Genomic DNA, 20,394 nt, shown 5'->3' on the forward strand with positions numbered 1-20,394 from the left:
GTTATCAAATAACAACAAAGAGGAAACTTGATTGTCGTATTTAATCTAGGGCTGCATTGTCATGAAAAATGTCCATCCAAGTTTTTCAGAGTTCAAGATGATGTCTTTAAAGGTAAAATGAGCGGGTTTTGTCCATGCTGATCACAAATGCACCAGTAAGATAGCTGATTTTGGTTTGGTAAAACTTCCCAAGCACAGCAAAATAATGAGAAATACAGGTAGAGGGCAGAGTCTCTGCATGTGCAGACACCACCACAGTCTTCTAGTGGGTCACAAGTGATAATTGAAAGGGACTATGGTTCTATACATAAGTTTTTGGGAAAATGCTGCAGATTATGCCTTTGAATGTTGTTTTATCAGACCAAAACCCAAAGATATTCAATTTAATCTGATAATAAACAGAAAAAGGTGGGAAATCTCCATATTTGTGAGGCTGAAAAATAGTTTTTTTCTTCCATTTCTGCATTGAAATTACTTAGGCATAATATGCAACATTTTCCTAAAAAACAGCATATAGAATCAGAAACAGAAGTGTGTGGTGGTGGCTGTATCTACAGAGACCCTACCATCTGTCTGTTTTTCCTTATTTTCTCATTATTTTCCTGTGTTCGGGATGCTTCACCAGCCTAAGACATCAGTACCTGACATCCTAGGAATGAGACTCAGCATTGAACTGTTGTCCTGATCTGTTTACGAACAGCTCGGACAAATCCTACTGATTCCACCTTTAACGATTTAGCAATTATCAAAATAGTGTTATTCTTTTTTTTTTTACCACCTGCTCAGTCGGGCAAATGAGTTTTCTACGTTTACCAGAGAGACTTGGCATTTTACATGCAAGGGGGCAATGCTTATTGCTGAGCCCTTTGTTCTTATTATTAGGTCATGTAAAGTGCTGTGGTCAGCTTTTTTGCTCTATAAGAAACAAACTAACAAAGCTTTATCTATGTCCCTGCATACAGCCCATTAAACCCACAGGGTAGCAAATCATAGCAAAATATCATTCCCTTTAACACCATTAGCTGAGGTGTCTTTGAATTTAATTTAGTGCCAGCGCCATTAAAAATGACACATTACTCTGCAATGATAGCTAAATTAAGTCCTATCGATTCAGCTGTTGCATTAAAACTGTGCTGTGGCCATAGCTGGCAAGTGTTACAGAGAGAGAGACTGTGTGAGAGCAGCGAGCAGAGTTTTTCAGCTCTGTCTCGCATCTCGCCGGCAGTGGGTGTCTCATTGTGAGGAAGTAGAACCCAGTCATTTTCTTCTCTGGGAACAACACAGAGAGCACGGAGCCCAGCTCTGCCTAAATACATTATGCACTCTGGGAGTCTGGGAGTTTTACCTCTCTTTCTTCCTCTCCTCCTTGTGCCATATGACAAAGACAGAATTAGACTGTTTTCAGAGGCTTGATTGCCACAGTGGTGATTTTACTCAGCGTATGAAAATTACTATAACAACAGACTTGTTCCCCCGAAGTATACCATTTGTTGATCAGTGGCCCAGAGAGGGAACACATTAGAACCTGACAGATATAAGATTTTTCAGGCCGATTTCAATTTTGGATGGTAAATAATCACTGATTACAGATACAGTGGCCGTCAGAAGCCCGCTTTCTTGATGGATCAATATGTAGCAGTTGCAGGTACAAAAATGTGTACTGCATCCCAAATAGTGAGCTCAAGCAAAACAAGCACAACTTTGTAATTTGACAGTAACAAGTAATGACGAATCTCACGCTTTAAGTTGATCAGCTGTTTATAACTGTCAGTTGTCTGTCAATTTAAAGTTAAGCCCATTATCCTGAAAACAAAACCACTGCTCCAGAAATTCACATTATGGAGTTTGAGTTCAGTGGCGACTGCCTTATTGCTTGCCAAACTCCATTAAGAAATTGCTCAATTTAACTAATCTACTCCTTCTAAAAGATTATTAATGATTACTTACAACTCACAAACAGACACTAATTCTTTTGGTGAAAAGTTGGCATTAATTTGAACACTAATAAACATGAATCAGACAAACATAACAGAAGTTACAGGCCAGAATAAAAATTTCAAAGGAGGGCTCTGCGGCTGTAGCGTTGTTGTCAGAGGAGCGAGTAGTCAACTTAACATATTTCCTTAATCTCCAATGACATATCATGCTCATTGTATAATTTATTTATTTGTAAGATATTTCAGATTTCCCCTTTAAACAAATAACTTTATTAAAGAATGTTGTGTATTTTATTTAACATAATAATAAATTATTGTGTACATTGTCAATCTATTGTAGAAATAAAGACAGAGAAAATAAAATATAAATAAACTGAAATAGACAGCAAAATAAACATTAGGGGAATGTTAGCTTCGAAGCATTTACACCTGCCAGGAAGCTCCTCTCGTCCTCATAAATGCTTTCCATTGTGCTAAAACTAAAATAATTGGGTTTATGAAAAGCATGGTTTATATGTGCTCTATTTGAAAAGTGCCCTTGTTATGATTTGGTGCTTATACAAATAAAACTCAATTGAATATCGGGCCCATATCTGGCCAATATATCGGCTGACCGATATATCAGGCAGCCTCTAGAAAACATCACAATCATGCATCCCTCTCGGAGCGACGACACTTGTTCCTCTGTGGAGGGGTACAACCCACGCATGGGGCTATTGTTCCCCCTGTCTTCTTACCCCTCTTCTGGGTAATTCTCCAAGCTCTTTATCTGATTGCCATCCGGTGAACAGCTGACGCTGAGAGGGGCCTTGAGTGGAGCAGAGGGTCTGAAGGGCCTTGTGTGTTTCTGTCTGCTGTTTTCAGCTCGGAGCTGTTTGAGAAAACAGCCCTCCTTCCCCAAAAAACTTAGCAGATAAAAGGGCCTCGCTCACAGGCATAACAGCAGCCTCGCCTCCTCCGCAGCAGAACAAGCAGCAGCACATCAGGACCGCGCACCCAGGGGAGCTCGGCAGCCGCTTGTCTTATAGCCTCTGTTTCCCCTTCAAACCTCCGCTAGTCTCCCGGCTCTATCCTGTCTGTCGTCCACCAGTACAGCTCACTCTGACTGGGGCAGGCAGGCAGGCAGGCTCCTCTGTGGCGGCAGCTGAGGGACAAGAAGTTCATCAGGAACTCAACTGAAGTTAGACAAAATGGTAAAAACGGTCTCTTTCTTGGAATATTCTGTGGCGTGTACATTTTCCTTCTGCTTTCGTATGTATGGATATGTGTTTATGTGTGTTCAAGGGAGAAAAAAAGCCATAGCGGGAACTGAGAAGTGGGTTGAGGTTTGTGGGAAGCCTTGGTGCAGGCCTGTGTTTGTTTGGCTTGGGCTCTGCTCAAGGGGCTGCTTCTCTTGGGGCCCCTAGACAACGCTGGGCTCACGCCGGCCAACATTTTGTCATCATGCTCAGGTGACAGGTTAAAGCTACTACAAGGAGTTTTTAAATAGATATGAAACAGCCTCAATTTAATACTGATGCCTCTATATGACCTACATAAGCAAACGAGACCATCAGAGAGCTGTTTCTATATAGTCATTCTTAAGGACTGCCACCAGGTCAGATTCTACATGAAATCAGATGAACTGGGCCTGTGTTTACATTTTCCCTTCCAAAGGATATAGTGAGTCATATGTTAGCCAGTTTAAAGGAATCAAGATTTAATCAGCATTCATATAAATTTATTCTTTATATGATATATAAAGAGATATATTTATATTCTTCATTTTATTTTTTGCAGTTATGGCAGTGGAAACACTACCACTTTTGTCCACAGGGGCCTCCAAAAATAGGGAAGTTCCATGTGGTAGCTTTAAAAATGCTCAAAAATAAATATTGCCAGCTTACCTGGGGCAAATAAAATGCCATGTCAGGCTAATAAATCTTGCAACTCACTTACATGGACACATATGGAGATTTCCTGCTTTTCATCTTTTATTAGACTGAATATCATTGGATTTTGGTCTGAAAAAAGACATTTAAAGACATCACCCTTGAATCTGAGAAATGCATTTTTTCACTCTTTTCTAGCGTATGGATGTTGCAGCCCACAGAATGTCTTTGGGTATTAGACTGACAAAAGGAGACATTTACAGACATCATCTAGGACATTTGTCACTATTTTCTGACATTTTATAGAATTTGAAGCCTTAGATTAAACATGACAGATAACTTTAGTATTTGTTGTTATTTAATAACAGCTCAGACAACAATTTGTATAGGAGCAAGTAAATGTTGACTTCAGGCACGTAGATTTCTACCCACCCTGACTTTTTTTTCTGCGGTACAATCTACTGGAGCTACTTTCTTTTTGCCAAAAAGAAAATAGTTCCTACATGAAACTGTTTACAACAACGTCTGTGGAAATAGACATTAGTGTTGATTGTCTCAGATGTATTTTGTCAGTGCTTTGAGCCCCAGAGGCCAAGTGCCATTTTGTCCCATTATATTGAAGAGAAGGCAGATATCTCTTTGGTCGATATCTCTATATATGTATATTATGTATTATGTATATCCAATATGTATTTTTGGGGTGAACTTTCTCTTTAACGTTGAGCTCTACTCTATCCACTTATTGTTAGGGGATATTTGGAGCGTGTATTTGATTGAGGCTGTGTCGAGTGTAGTAAATGACGTGATCTGTCTGTCCCCTCTATTGCCTGAATGGCAGAGGAAATTCCACCTCTAGCCTGCCTTCATGTGGCACTGATAAAGCCTTTCCTGTACAGTAGAAAATCCTGTTTCCCTGTGTGCAGCGACAGGGCAGTGGGAATGACCAGGAAAGAGAGGAGGAGGAGGAGGAGGAGGAGAAGGAGAGAAAATGAGCTGCAGAAGGAAAAAAGAAAGATGTCTTAAAAGCTATGAATTTGTTTATGGACATTTCTTTGAAGTTAGCCAGCAGAGATTTAACACTTTTTTTCAGTATGTGTTTGTATATATAAAAGTGAGTGTGTGTGCATGTGTGTTTATACTTCTTGCTCTATTATGTCATTAGTATGTGTGTGTAAGTGTACTTCTGCGAGCCTCTGTGGGCGTGTGTGTGTCAGAGTGGGCGTGGACACATTTTTGGCAGATTAGCAGGAGAATCACTGTCATATCTTATTTTCATTTCTGACAGTGGTAATGATTAATGGCGGCTGTGGTGTGTTTGGACTTTTTACCTCTATATTTCTCACTCGACGCGGAAGTCTCAATTGGTTATGGTATAAACGAACTCCGCCGGGCGCTGCCATATGTGTTTAGACAATTACTCACAAGTGCTCCACTCGTTCAGACGTTCAAAATCAAACGCCACATTAACAGCGCTGCGTTTTGCTCTCATGCATTAATGAAACACTTTGATTACAGTGTTTTGACTTATTGCCAGCTGCTTTAGTGCATTAGTTTCTGTCTCTTCATCTATGATTTTAGTGGCATCCTTGATTGTCTGGGCTCTTTGCCTCGCCAGGAGAATGTAAGCAGGCCCTCTCTGTGCCTGTAGACTCTTACAGATGTCACTCTTACTTTTCCAGCATACTCATATGGTCTCTTTCTTTTCTGTCTTCTCTCTACCTTCCCCCTCCTCCTCCCCTTCTTGCTCTCTCTGCTCCTGGTTTGCGGTTTGGACGGGGGAATGTGGATGGATGCACGGATGGATGGATGGATCCCACGCTCGCTTTCTCTCTCTTTTCAAACCTCAGAACCCAGCTTCCTGGAGAGACCATGATGACGCCACCTCCACACACTCAGCCGGCACACCGGGGCCCTCCAGCGGGGGACATGCTTCACAGAGCGGTGACAACAGCAGCGAACAAGGTGAGCCAGCACAGAAATGGGCATGTACACACACATATATATACATGCATGCATTTGTGCACTCAAGCACCAACACATAAACATCCATAGATGCAGGCACAGATCCATGCGGGACATATTAATCATCATGCATGGGTAGAGTTGCCAACACTTCACTTTAACCCTGTCTAATGTGAGATCTACAGTGAATAGATGGCATATACGTCCCAGTCCTTCCTCTTGCACAGTGGATTATCCCGCTTTTTGACTGGCATCCATGTAAACACATAGTCACACCTAAAAATGAACATGCTTATCCACTGTTACACACAAGCAGCAGCCACTGTAACACACCGAGGGCTTTCCAAAATGTTGCTATTTAGAGCGCCGAACAAAAGCCGGTGATTAATAGTATATTTCTGCCAGTTCTTGTTTGCATTTAAACCATATTAACTTTGCTCGCACAACAGCCCCTAATTATGTCTCAGTGAGCCTTGTGTTATCTGGTACATGACCTGCCAAACAGCAATAATGCATTTCAAAACAAATGCATTTGAATTTATTACAGACAGAGTGTGCAAATCACAGCTATCTGCCTTGTGTTTTTGTCACGGTCCACATCAAACTTGACAAGTAATTTATCAAAAAGCATATGCTTGTAAGAGTTGAATTTAGAGGTGAGGCTGAGCATCAATACACTGCGAGGTTATTTATTAAATGCAACTGTTGCCTGGACTAAGAGAACACATGATGAGCTCTCGGCCTTTTCCCATCTTGTCTTCTCCTTGTTTTGAATGTACCGAGATCTCCTTTCACTGGCGGCGGAGTGTGTGTGTGTGTTTTTGTGGATCTCTTCTGTGTGTGCCCTCTGGCAGTGTCCATGGTTTTGCATGAAATTTCATCACACCGGCATCTACACACACACAAACACGCTCAAACCCCTCAGATACACACTTTACTGTACACCAGCTCGCTCACAGACTAGAGTGAAGCCGCTTGCTGTGTCCGTTCCAGGCTATCGTTTTGCCAATAAGCGATCAAATGTATCGATGGGATGTATGTCTGTGGTGGGGCTGTTTAAATCATCTTCTCCTCTTTAGACAGAAGCTGCAGTTTGTAGCCTCTGAACCATTACTGACCACAGACTGAGGGCTACAGCAGACCTCTGTGGTTGGCTGTGTCAGTACTAGTTGGATCACAGGCCGTTGTCAGGCTAGTTTGATGGTAACTAGGCCTCGGCTAAGCAACAGGATATATCTGACATTACGTAGACCCACCATCCCGGACAAGCCCACATTTTGTCATAACCCAGCCCAAAGGCTATGACAGAGACGGGAAAGCATAATGAAGCAATGGGGTACAATAATATGACACTTAATTTAATTTAATTCTCCTTTTTCTTGCCTCCTTCATAGTGAACAGAGTTACAGAACAGTCTCTTGCACAAGGAAACTCACAGACACCCTCATATAATCTGTACACAGGACATTGTCATGAAATGACTGCCTTTGAGTGTCTAATTTTTTTAAGAGACGGTTCACCCTAAAACCAAAAATACATATTTTTCCTCTCACCTGTTGTGCTATTTGTCCACTTAGATTGTTTTGGCATGTCTTGACCTGGTTACTTTGGGGCTATTTTCTTTCTACCGAGCTCTAACTGTATTACGGCGCAGAAGGAAGCATGCATCTACTCATAGATGAGAAACTTGTGCTTGTGGCAGCATGGGATGTTAACATTAATGCTGTCCTTTCCAGCTGAGCTGAAACTTTTCATCTATGAGGACATGGATGGTGACAAAGACATGGAAACAGCCAGATCCACCAAAGCTAAATTCATGGCTAAGAACAATAGAAAAAAGGACATGGAAAAAAATTAACCTTTACAATCAGAGATGACATATAAAATTAGAATAAGATCCATTCTAAAGACAGACTTGGTAAAATTTATCATTACATTAACCTGGTCCAAGATTTGCAATAGATAGGCATTTATGCACAATCTCAGTACCCCCTATCCTATCCATCCACCCCACCCTGGCTTTTTTTTGTTTGTGTTTTTTTCCTTTCTTGACTTTGAGTTGAGGTTGAGTTTGCATCATTTAGTTTTGTCTGTTTATTTATTCATTTACCTTTTAAAAATAACTGCACAGATACTGCACAGTATGTGCAACATACTCAAAAGAAACAGTTTTCTGGAATGATGAACTATGGTCAGTAGTGGAGTTCAGTGGCAAGAAAATAGTTCTTACTTGTACATGAAACTGCTCATAACAAGGTCTGCGTATTGTCTTGAGTAATCTTGGGACAGAGACATTGCTGTTGAGTGTTTCAAGTGTATTTTTTTTTGGTGCTTTGAGCACCGCAAGCCAAGTCGCACCTTGTTCTATTATATTTGAGAGAAGACAGACATCTCTACGGTCGATATCTCCAAAACTTTGGAACTCAAACCAAAACATTCTTCACAGACAAATAGCACTACAGGTAAGAGGTAAAATGAATTTCAGGACATGGGCAAGTATTTTAGGAAAACCCCTGAAAAAGAGAAAAGATGCAGCAAATGAGGTTTGCTGGTATGGAAGTAAAATTAGTTAAAATGCTGTGTGATTGCAGGTCAGAGGACAGAGCATATGTAGAGTTTTTGCATTCATCTTTGCAGTGCAAGTAGCATGGGGAGATGAAGGCTGCAGGAACAACAGAGACAGGAGGGGAGAGGGGATGAGAGAAAGAAATGCACTGCCTATTGATTATCTTACACACATAAGTACAAGTGACCTGTAATCCACAGAGCACTTATCGACTCCTCTCCCCACCGTATCCAGTAACAGCAGATCAATACAGGCCAAAGACAGTTACGGTACAGCACCGCGCACTGGGCCAAGATGGACCCGGACTAGATCAGGGCCAGAGCCGGAGCCTAGTCTGCGCTGATGAGTGCTAAACACCAGATCCACCAGCTCCAAGCCAAAAAATAAAGTAAACAGCAAAGAATAGAGGCAAGGATTTAAAGGAGAAGCCATTGAAGTACAGAGGTGAAAGAGTAGAGAAGGTGAAAAAGTAGGGAGAGTTAGGCAAAAAAGAGAAAAGAGACGGAGAGGGCAGCTGATTTAATGGTCTAATGAGGCCGTCCTCCAGCCAGTTGTTTTGTGTGAGGCATGCTCTGACCTTTCGCTCCGCTCGGGAGCCCCGCCGCCTCATTTTTCACATTCTTGCAATTACGTTAACGCTTGAAGCGCTCGCTGACTCCCGACTCTGGCCCTTCCATTCTGACAGAGCCTTCCCTCCCCAACCTCTCCACCTTTTCCCTCCTCTCCTCCACTCCACTCCACTCCACGCATGAACTCGCCTCCTATCTCAATACATTTCCACATAAAATTTGTAGTCCACACTTTCAAGTCCACAGAGAAAATGTGAAATGTGTGCTTCACTTCAGTAATGGGGTCTTTAACAGCTTGGCCCCTGTTAAAAGGGGTGACGATGTGGATCAGTTGAGGAAGACAGAATAGATGGCAGAGGGAGAGCGAGAGTGAGGAGTGAGGCTTTTTGGTTTCAGCTGCCACGAAAAACACCAACTCTCTTCCGCCATCTTCCATCTTGAAAGGTGTGTTGTGTGTGTCCCTGTGGCTTGAAAAACATTTACCTCAAAAATTGATCCGGAAGCATCCCTGTGTGAAATATTCTCCCAAAAATTGTGAAGCATTTCTCACAGTGACCAACTGTTTTGAAGGGTAAAAAAGTTTCCCCTCTTTGGTTGATGTTAGGGGACGTACAGTAGAATCACTCACATATCTTATTTTTTATTTATTTATTTTTTTAAATGTTTGTACAGTTCATACATTTACCTTGGAAATTGATCCTGAAGCATCACTGTTGAAAAAGTAACTTCATTGTATTTCTTCCAAAAATGGTGAAGCACTTCTGACAGTGACCAACTGTTTTGAAGGGTAAAAAGTTTCCCTGCTTTGGCTGACATTTGGGGATGTACAGTAGAATCACTCACATATCCTACTTTCAAAAAGTGCTGTTTGTACAGTGCAAACAGGACTCAAGATGGTCGCTGTGAGCAAAATTCACTTCCTCAATCTCCGGGTTGTATCTCAGCATTGAGCATTGCTCTGAACCTGTGCCAAAAAACAATTTAACAAGTGCGCAAATATGTATCGCTCCTCTTGTGGAATAATTTATTGTCAAGCAGTAAACCAAGGTGAAGCATGCTCATAGCTGTCAGTAAAGATTGCCAGTTAAGGTTCTGACACATATGAAAAAGGTTTCAGTACAATACTCAGATCTGCAACCTCTCCCCCACCCGCCTGTTCCTAACAACGTTTTCTCAGAATTTCCCTCCAAAAAAAGAAAATTTGAATTATCACCCTCAGGGCAAATTCTGCACTCTCACTTACTGACTCTTAGAGAGCGACTCCCTATGTTCTGGCTAGATAAACAAATATGAGCAGTTAACAGGAGACGGTTCAGAAGGTAACACACAATAACTTCATTGGCTCGACTTGCACATCATTTTGATTAACAGTCCTTTGGAAGTCCTCCAAGCTTATCTAGAAACATCAGAGACATCAGTTGCAGGGAGTTAAACTTGATGAATGTGCATGCCTTAAGATAGCACTCGTTTCCAAGCCGCTGTCCGTAATATGTTAAACACCCAAGGTGTGATGGAGCAGTGCGATGAAATACTCTTCACATTTGCCCACACCAAACGCAGTAGAGTCAAATGCACTCAGTCATGAACTGTAAATCCCCAACACTGATTCAGCACGGTAGGTAACGTTTTCCCCCCGTCTTGCTGTATATGTGTGCATCTGACTGACTGTGTGTGTGTGCATGCCTCAGCTCCAGTCCACACTTGTAATTATTAGCTATGCATGAAGACCAAATCCACGTTGACATCTTGAGTGGTGAGCAAAGGGGCTTTCTGTACAATTCCCCGATTCTACAGTAGATGGAAAAGGCTCAACAGAAGAGAGGAGAAAGCATTTTGTACATTTTCTCAGCAATTGAACAATCCCCACGCTCTGCGGATAGACAGACTCCCTAGAGAGACGGAGAGAGGCAGAGATGGAGAGAAAGGGAGGAAGAGAGGGAGAGCTTGAGTGTTCGGCTCCAAGGGAGCATGCTGCGCTTGATGGTATTGTGGTACATTTGTGTGTGAGTGTGTGTATGCGTGGAGAGTGTGGTGAGCTCCCTTGGCCCTGGCCAGGGGCCCCACTCAGCAAGGTCTTTGTGGTTGAGCTCACCAGAGGGGGGTCATTCCTAGTGGGGACACGACTCCCTGTGTCCGCCCAGCCAGTCCCAGCATGAACAAGGCCTGTTGAATCTGGCATTTTCTGGACCTTTGACTTTGCTTTCGTCTTTTTACAGCTACACTGAGACTGGGTTGCACCAACAAAGATTTCTTTAATCTAAGCAAAACTAGGTTTAAAATGAGTTAATCCAGATTTAAGATTAAGCAGAGCTATGTGGCACAATTAAAACTAAAAGTAAAAGTAAATCCAAGTTTAATGATGTAAATCGTATTTTAATGGAGTTTAATCAATGTGGGAAGACTTGCTTACCCAAATTAAAACAAATTAATAAATAAATAGTACATCTGCATGCTGTCGGGACCCTCTACGTAGCCCATAAAAGAAGGGGGGAAAGCCGATAACTTCCACCTGCTCTCCTAGCCTACATTGTTTGCTAGCTAGGTGAAATGTTACCAAACATTACATTGTTTGCTAGCTAGCTAAAAAGGTAACAAAATGCTACAACGTACTTGCTAGCTTAAAAGTTAACAAAACGTTATTCTGTTTGCTGGCTAGTGAAAAGTTAGTCATCTTAGCTAGCTTAGCTTGGCAGAGAAGCTCTAATTTCTCCCTTAAGAAAAACCCGTTGGCCAAATTAATGGACCAATATGTTGAAATTATACCATGTACTAATTGACAACAGCACAGTAAGGACAAAAAAACCATCTAATTTTAGTGGAAAAACTAAACTATAAGTTTTAAAGAGTTTGAAATTGAATATTTCTTATTTTTAAGCTAGTTTAGAAGTTTAGTGCAACACAAATGGTAAAGCTGGTTTACTGAGGTCTAAAATTTAATCCTTGCTGGTGCAACCCAGCCCTAAGGCTCGCGAAGACCCAAAAATGAGTCAGGAGAAAGAAAGAAAACAAAATGTAACCACAGCAGAGTCGGTGCTAAACGCAAGATGGAAGCCTTGTTGCGTTTTAGTAGCCTATACTCCAGCTCTGGAGTGATCAGCGAGGTGTGTCTGTGTATATAAAATATACACTGTGTGTGTATGTGTGTGGGCATGCATGTGCGTGTGCTAGCTGGTTCCCTCTAAGTGCCTGTTAGAGTTTAATTTAGTGTAGTAATTAAAGCTGAACACTGGCCCATAAACAACAGATAAACAATAAAGCAGGCCCAAGCCCTGCTGTTTCATGGCTCTCACTCCCAGCTGTTGGAGCACTGATAATTTTTACACAGTGCCCCCACCTCACCACAACACAATGCTGAAGCAACAAGGGTGTGTGAGTGCTGTAAATGTGTGCAAGGGTATATTTTAGTGTGTGATGGTGGCAGAGGCTGAAGAACAAAAAAAAGGCCAAAGAAACATAAATACACAGGATATGTCCACTTCCCTTCTCAAAAAGCAAACACAGGGAACCACAGTGAAGCAATCAGAATGTGCATGAGGAGCTACTGACTTACAAAACCAGCTCAATGGAAACAGCCATCACATAAACATTAAAGAAAGTGCAGCCACGATGTGCATTCAGCTTATATCTTGCAGTTTCTCATTACTAGTGGCTGCAAGTGGAAGTAAACTGCACTTGAACATAAAAGAAGCTAAAGATACTTAAGGGACAGTTCACCCAAAAATCAAAACATATATTTTCCTCTTACTTATAGAGCTCTTTATCCATCTACACTGTTTTGGTATGAGTTGCTGAGTTCAGGAGATATTGGCCGTAGGTCCAACCAGGTCAAAAAGTGGTGCTTATCTGAAATTTTCCCATGAATTAGGCTGGGATGAAGCCGGTTTCTCCCATGCAGCAATGGGATCCCAGCCACCAGCATTTGTTATTCCTATCCAGAATTGTGAAATTTTCTTAGGCTGCGAAATGCAACGATTTGAGCTCTGCTACTCAGAAGGCACCAAGGGTGTAATACTTGAATATATGAAGCGGAAACTTTACAGATTTGGCTGCTTTCATGTGTTGTGCTGCTAGTTTTATGAATTATTTTGCCGAGCTAAAAGACAAAGAAAGTTCACTAACCGTGCATATAAATATTGATAAATAACCATGTATTGTTAAAGCAGGATTAACACTTAAGTTCTGTGTCATATTACGCTAACTAACATGTATCACGTACATGTTTTGTGGGATGTGTGAAAATCATTCAGATATACAGGTGCTGTGGACCAATGTCTGACTGAGCAGTCATTTACAAATAATCTTTATCTATGGTTTTACTTTTTGCTGTCTATTTATGTAATGTAGCTCAGATCATCTCACCTGTGACTGCTGCCAGTTAAAGCCACAGGGTCAATTCCTAATGTGAACATTTATATTTTTAATAATGCACCAGCTTGGGGGGTTCCTTGATGGTAAATTAGTACGGTAAAAGAAAAAGCCCTAAAAGAATCAATATTGAATCGAATATATCACAACAAGGTTTGTGGATTATCCTGAGTAACCAGGGAACCAGTGAGCAGAGATTTATTTTTTTGGTGCTTTGAGCTCCCCAAGCCAAACGCCATCTAGACCCATTATATTTGAGAGAGGGCAGACATTTCTGTGGCTGATATCTCCAAAACTCAGCAACTGACAACAAAACAATCCAGGTGGATAAATAGCACTACAGGTATGAGCAAAAACATGTATTTTTGTTTTTGGGCTGAGCTGTCCCTTTAATGAAGACAACAATGCCACAGTGTTTCTCAATGAGCTACTGTGTGCAATTCTAGCCTTGTCACTACATGTCAGCTGCATGTTAGTCAGGTGTCTGTTGTGAAAACAGCGCAGTGCATGTCTGTCTGATGGTTTGTTGGGAAGGGGCAGGGCCATTGTTGAAAGCTGAGAAGAGTTTGCTGCGGAGGGGGAGAAAACACGGTACGGAGGGGATACTTTCATGATCCCATTAGCATAAGAGAGGCTAAATTATTCATGTGGAGTGCTTAATCTATGGGGAAAAGTATAGTTAATGCACATAGTTTTAAAATGGATCTCTCCCTGCCTCTGCTCTAACACCAGATTCTTGCTGGATTCAGCATTCGCGGGCATTTACGGGAACGCCTGTCACTCTCCCCTCACACACACACACACACACGTAGACATGGTATGTGTGGGCATATGTGCACTCTTGCTGCACTTCAAGCTGTTTCAAGGGGCTCTGCTTCTCTCAGGCTCATCCCCTCTCTCCCTCTCCTTCCATTTATTCCTCCACCTCTCTCCCTCTATACCTCTCTTTCTCTCCCACCGCCCTCCCCTCTTTTTCACTCCTCTCCTCACTCACCCCTCTCTGTCTCGCTCTCAGTACCGCAGACTACCTGGCCCTCATCCAAAATGTGATTAAAGAGAATGATCAGCTCCCTCAGCTCCCTCCTTCCTTCCTCCCTTCCGCTCTTTCTCTCTTCCTTTTTTTATGTCTCTCTGTCTTTCTTCTGACCCCGTGTTACGTTCTCGGAGTCTACAGTTCATGAAAAAACACATGAAAACAGCAAAAGGAACTGTAAAAGGATGAGGACTGCTCCGCTTCCAGTAACATAGTCCCCTACCCACAACATCACCACCACTCTGTGTCCACACTGCAGCTCAAGCCGTCTCCACTTTCCCACTCTTCCTCTTATCGTCTCCTTCTCTGGCTGGGGCCTTGTCCCTCTGGTCCATAATCATGAACAGGCCCCCGGCGCGACCCGGCCCAGCCCGGCCCAGCCTGGCTAACCTAGCTTGGCCAGGAACTGGGTCCTACACAGCAGGAAAGGCACATTAACTGGGTCAGCCTAATGTGCAAACTAATGTTTGGAGAACATAGGGAAAAAATTACCCAGATTATTCTGACAGCAGCTGAGGAGAATGTCTGTTTTGCGCCATTAAGGGAAAGCTTGAGGGAGATGTTTTTTCTTTCTTTTCTTTTCTTTCTGTCTTTTTCTGAGACGTAGATGAACACCAGCATATCTGGGAGTGAGTTAAGCATAATTAAGAAGCAGGGAAGGAAAAGGTGTTGCATGCAGGAAAGTAATCATGATTAAACAGCAGTAAAAGTTCAGTCTTTTTACCCAAAAGTAGGACTGCACAATATGATAAAAAGATCATGTTGTGACTATGGTTGAACCTTATTTTACAGTACACTGATAAGACATAACAAGCTGTACTTTAGTTTTGAAAAACTATAAATAGTAAGTTCTTCATTAGACAGTTTTAGGCGACTTTTATAGACCCTTCTTAGACTTTTCTAGGGACACATTACAACAGAACTGTACTATTAACTAAAGTGTCTTTTTACCCAGAGTTACACCTTCATTAGATATGTGATTTCACTTTAGTTTATGGTACTGTTCTGTTGTCAATTGTCCCATATTAGACTTTATTAGAAAGTAATTAGGAACACATTACTACAGAACTGTACTCTGAACTAAAGTAAAATCTATTTTTTTACCACTACTGAATTAGTTTTCCATGACAAATTAACCTTTACAATACACTTTAGTTTACCTTCAGTTTTCCTAATAAAGTCTCTAATAAAGGTCTAAGACAGGGTCTTAGACCTTTATTAGAATGATAATTTTTGCATCACAATTTTTATTTGACAAATAACTAACAGTAGTAAAAGTCGGGATGTTGAGGTCTCTCTACTGGCCAGGGTACTTCATTATAACACACACACATTTTACTGTTTAGCAAAAAATTGCAGCTGCTGTGATTTGGATATTGCACTTGCCCATATTGCAATTTCAATAATATTTCGATTAATTGTGCAGCCCTACCCAGAAGGATTTGGCCAAAAACAAAGACAGAGTGCAGTGCTGTTGTATCAGTTTATTATACGGTGGGTTTACACACCCATGTTCCATTGCTGATTACTCCAGCACATGTGGTGATGATGAGGAGTGCACAGGGGTCTGATGTAATATGGCTAACAGGGATTTGAGCGCGTGCCCCAAAGGGCATTTCCACGTCCATTAATGCTGCCGCCGCTGTATTTTCACAAGGATGACAGTGCTTCAATTCTTTAAAGGGAGAGTGTTTTCCCAGGAAATTTTCTGTCTTGTTTCAGCAAGGCTAGCCTGAAGGGGGTCAGCCAAGAAGTCACCCTTAAGAGGTGATAATCCAATTGCTCTAGTCCTCACCAGATTTGTTTTCCCCTTGTCTGCCAGTGTGTTTGCGTGTGTGTGTGTTTACAGAGAGTGTAAGCATGCTTGTGTGAATGTAATAGACATAGAATGAATGGGGGGGGGGCAGAGGCAGCAAGATGCCACCGGTCTTTTCTGTGTCCAACCCCGGGCCCCATTCTAGATCAGAGAGAGGTTATGGAGGCCAAGTCTGTCAAAGGCACACCTGCAGGGAAACTCCAAAAAACCCTGACTGCCAGCTTACACAGGCCCGTTTAAGGTGTGCTTATTTGGAGTTTAACCCTGACTTCAAATGTCCTTTCCCTCTCTCCCCCTTTGTGTTTGACCAATGGGCCTTGTGCTCTTTTACTTTCCTTCCTTTCTTCTGCCTCCCTTGGCTCTTTAATCTCTTCCACCACCCCCACCCTCCCAATTCTCCTCCCCCTAATATCCGAACCCCACATCACAGCGAAGGTCCCTCCCAAAAGACAGCGAGCGGTTGAGTTGAGTGGCTTAGCGAGGCCAGCTCCAGCTTGTTCACTTGCTGTGTGTGGTTTTCTCTTGTGTAAACCGGGGTTTACACACTGAAGCATGTTTTGGAACCGAGCGGAGCAGCTATACCCTACAGGTAGTGCTTTAACCATGCTGCCACCGTCCAAGAGAGTGGGAGGATGATAAAGGAAGTGTGTTACAATCCGAGTTCTTCCTCTCTGCTGCTGATTTTCACGCGCACATCTTTCACGTTTATGCAAAGCTTTTGAGGGCATTATGCAAGATAAGCTCATTTTCTAGTCTGATTCCCACTCTAGTACATGCTTTAATGACTCTTAAAGCCAAGGGCTGCTTTTTTAGGCATAATAGCAGTCCCGCGGTCTCTCAGTTTCCATGTAGCCAGAGTGCTTTTTCCACACCTGATCACTTTTGTTCACCCATTTTATGGCTATTGGGGAGCAGGCGGAGGTGAGCGATTTGACAGTGGTTAGTGCCATGAGCCCTAATTTTTATTGGAAGCGAGCGTCTAATAATTTTTGATTACCCCAGAGGAGGTATTAGCCATGTTAGTCAGCAAGGATAATTTCTTATTTACATGCCCCAAGCAGTGAACACTCTGAAGGAACACTGGGGCTAAATGCGCAACAAAACGAATCAAACATGCCAAACGAGATGCTCCATCCTGGCTGGCTGCAGGGCTGAAGCTGCGAAAACCTTCATTATGCATTTACCATAATTCATTTAGAGGGTTATCAATTTGCAGAATACAGAGGAGATGTTTGGAGGGGGAAGGAAGAACACCATATCAAACGCAGAAAGAGAAAAAGGAACAAGGGAAAGCGAGATGAAAAGGAGTAAGATATTCAAGGATAGCTCAGTGCCTGGATTTTTAAAATGTTGTTCCAATTACACACTTTTCCATGTTCTGAGGCACAACTTGCATGTTAAATGCTGCAATCTCTTCCCTTTTACCACTGTCACGCTCCGCCCCCTAAAAAAAGCAGAAGCTGATTTCCCTTTAATGAAAGCCATTTGGCCCAGGAATTCTCTTGTACTCAATTTTTTGTTGAGATTGAGGCTACACAGAGATGGTGTAGTTCAAATATTGCCTTTCTGTTCATTTAGGGTCGCTCTTTGTATGGCGTCTGCCCTGCTTACTCAAGGGTTTCTTGTATCTGCCTCTCTCAGTGTGGATTTCAGGACAGTTACTACATGTTTTCATTTTTCTCTCCTGGCAACACACACACTGAGAGAAGAAAAAGACCTTTAAAAGCATCTTTCCCTCCGCCATCAGGCAAAGATGACTAAGGCCCCATTAGAACAATTGGAGGAAACTTAGGGAGACGGGGAGTGTTTAAAAGAATGAAAGCAGGCAGAAAACAGCACTATCTTGTGATAACCAGTGCTTTCTTTCATTATCTAAACACAGAAACCCTCCACCTTGGAAAAAATGTACTCACTGTATAGCTTCATTCAAAAATAAAACAACAATGAAAAAAAAGGAGAGAGGTAGAAAAAAGCGAGACAAAAAGAAAAAGAAAAAACATTTAACATTTTCCAAAGTGAGGGGGAAAAGCTGCATTGTTTAGTACGAATGCTTACTCCCAGGGATGCAGTCCTTAGACAACTGAGTGTCTGCAGGAGACATCTGTGAAGCCTGACCTTGTGACCCCGGAAAGAATGCTCTTAAGGTGGGGGGAAAACTGCCTTTACCACTGCATCATGGCCTACAGGATAGCCTAGCAGCCGCACAACAAACACAACAACACAACAGACCAACAGTCGATGAAAAAAAAAACAAGAAAAAGCAATAGAGATGGAGGAAAAGAGGGAGATAACACGTACAGAAAACGCAGACGGACTTGTGCCTCACAGACCTGGCTGTCTCTTTACTCCTTTGCCCCCCCCCCATGAGATCATTTTCATCCTTTATGAGTCAAAAGGAAGCCCGGTTGAAAATGAAAGGTTACACAAGCCAGAGCCCGAGCCCTCGGAGTGAAGAGAGGAGAAGATCCCTGCTGCAAGGGCCCTGCTGCTATTCAAAGCACCTGCCATTGTGTGGGCGCCCATCCAGGCCTATTGTTGTGCAGAAATTAGTCGTGCTCCCTTTGGCTCCCTTCGGCTCCAGAGGCATGCGGCAGACCCTCTTGTTGTTTTGGGTTCAGATACGTGGTTGGATAGATGCGTGGCCCCGGCTACCATCACCACTGGCTGTGGCCCTTTGCCCTCTCTTCCCAAAGCACAGTATCATTCTATTTTTTCTCTGTTGTTCACTCCTCGAGAACACTTTCAGGCCAACATTCCTATAGTTTTCCTCCTCTTTTCTTTTGTACTCCTACTCTCCTTTCTCCTTTGGTGTATATGCTTATTGTTCTTTGGAGCACCCTCATTATACCCATGGTTATATTTTAAGGGCCTCTCTCTTTGATTTTGGTCTCATGGGGAGTGAGTGGTGGGCTGGTGGGAGCTGTAGGGCTGGCCCAGCTCTCAGGGCTCCCCAGCCAGCGTCTCGGAGAGTGGGCTTGGGGGTATTGTTGGGGCTGGGCACCGCTGCAGAAGTACTGGTGCTACCGCTAGTGCAAGGGGGTGGATGTGAGGGGAAAATTGAAAAGTCAATAACGAGGGAGGGCCGTACCAAAAAAAAAAGAAAGAAAGAAAAGAGAGGGTGAAACAAAAGGAGATGGACGGCTTCAAAAAGCTGAGAGCTATAGAGCACTGCTAATTAATAGCATCAGAGGAAGAGCCCTTTTTTCCCCTCCTTCTGGAACTTTAATGCTGCATATTAACTTGCAAGGCGAGGTGATTAAGAGCTCACATTGTGAGTCAGGTCCATCTCACTGCCAGACCAACACTCAGTAGCCACATTAGATGAAAGGGGAGATGGTGATGTCTTATTTTGAAAGCTAAAAACAAACAAAAGTCACATGGAATGGCCAGGAACATAGAAATTGCTATATATTGTAATGTAACCCTACCATTATGAAACTACTGAATGATCAATCAGTTTTAGTTGAGTCAAGTCTGTGGTGATTAGAACTAACATCCATAGGAACAGTCTGGTACTCATATAATAACAGACCGCTGGGTCTGTTATTCAAGGCAACGGACTGTAATTCAGAAAGAACAAACCATAGAATGCCAAAACTGACCAATCAGAATCGAGGACGTTATGGAGGTTTTTTTTTTTAGTAGATGTGTATATTCACATGCATCTGTTTCTCTGCAGTTGTCAGATTGAACCCCTATTCCAAAACCGCCATTTCATGCAGCTAATCAAAAGCTCGGGTCCAGGAACGTGACGACATATGAATACTGGTGGTCCAGCGAGGCAGAGTGGCAGTAATTTGAACCAAGGCTTTGCAATTTGTATTTTTTACACAGCAGTAATAGGCTCCACTCTCACTGTTCTCTGCCATAGCAATTTCCACTGCCAACAGCTGTCAAGCCCCTAAAATCAAAATTAGCGCCATGGAATTGGGCCTTAATGAAATGACCTGCTGGATTTACCTTAAGGAGGCAGGCGGACAGTCAATACTAGCCATGTCAAAACCCTCTCCCCGCACGCTGCAGTCCCATTAACGAAAGGAAATAGTCTCAAGTAAATGTATTAAGCACTACTTCCACCTTCTAATTATATTTTTCCCTTCTCCCTTCATAATTCATTCACTCTTTCATTAGTTCTTAATATTGAAAAAGGCTTTTAACTGGCTCTTCTGGCCTCGTGGGGTCACCAGTTATTTGTCACTACGTATTACAGGAGTGTCAGTGGAGTACATGTTGCGTTTCTTGAGTAAGTAGTGTCCCAACACACAGTTGGGATTG

General features: G+C 42.5%; 1 protein-coding gene across 8 annotated transcripts in view; it reads left to right on the plus strand.

Moving 5' to 3' along the window:
* Positions 1-20,394, plus strand: part of meis2a (Meis homeobox 2a) — a 109,807-nt gene that overhangs the window by 12,207 nt on the left and 77,206 nt on the right. For all 8 annotated transcript variants that reach the window (XM_084742390.1, XM_084742394.1, XM_084742391.1 and 5 more), the window contains one exon: positions 5,656-5,770. In XM_084742390.1, coding sequence (XP_084598516.1) covers positions 5,656-5,770 — 115 coding nt within the window. The remainder of the gene's footprint in view (positions 1-5,655; positions 5,771-20,394) is intronic.

The sequence above is a fragment of the Lutjanus erythropterus genome, chromosome 18 (genome assembly GCF_056507025.1).
Source record: "Lutjanus erythropterus isolate fLutEry1 chromosome 18, fLutEry1.hap2, whole genome shotgun sequence".
NCBI lineage: Eukaryota > Metazoa > Chordata > Actinopteri > Lutjaniformes > Lutjanidae > Lutjanus > Lutjanus erythropterus.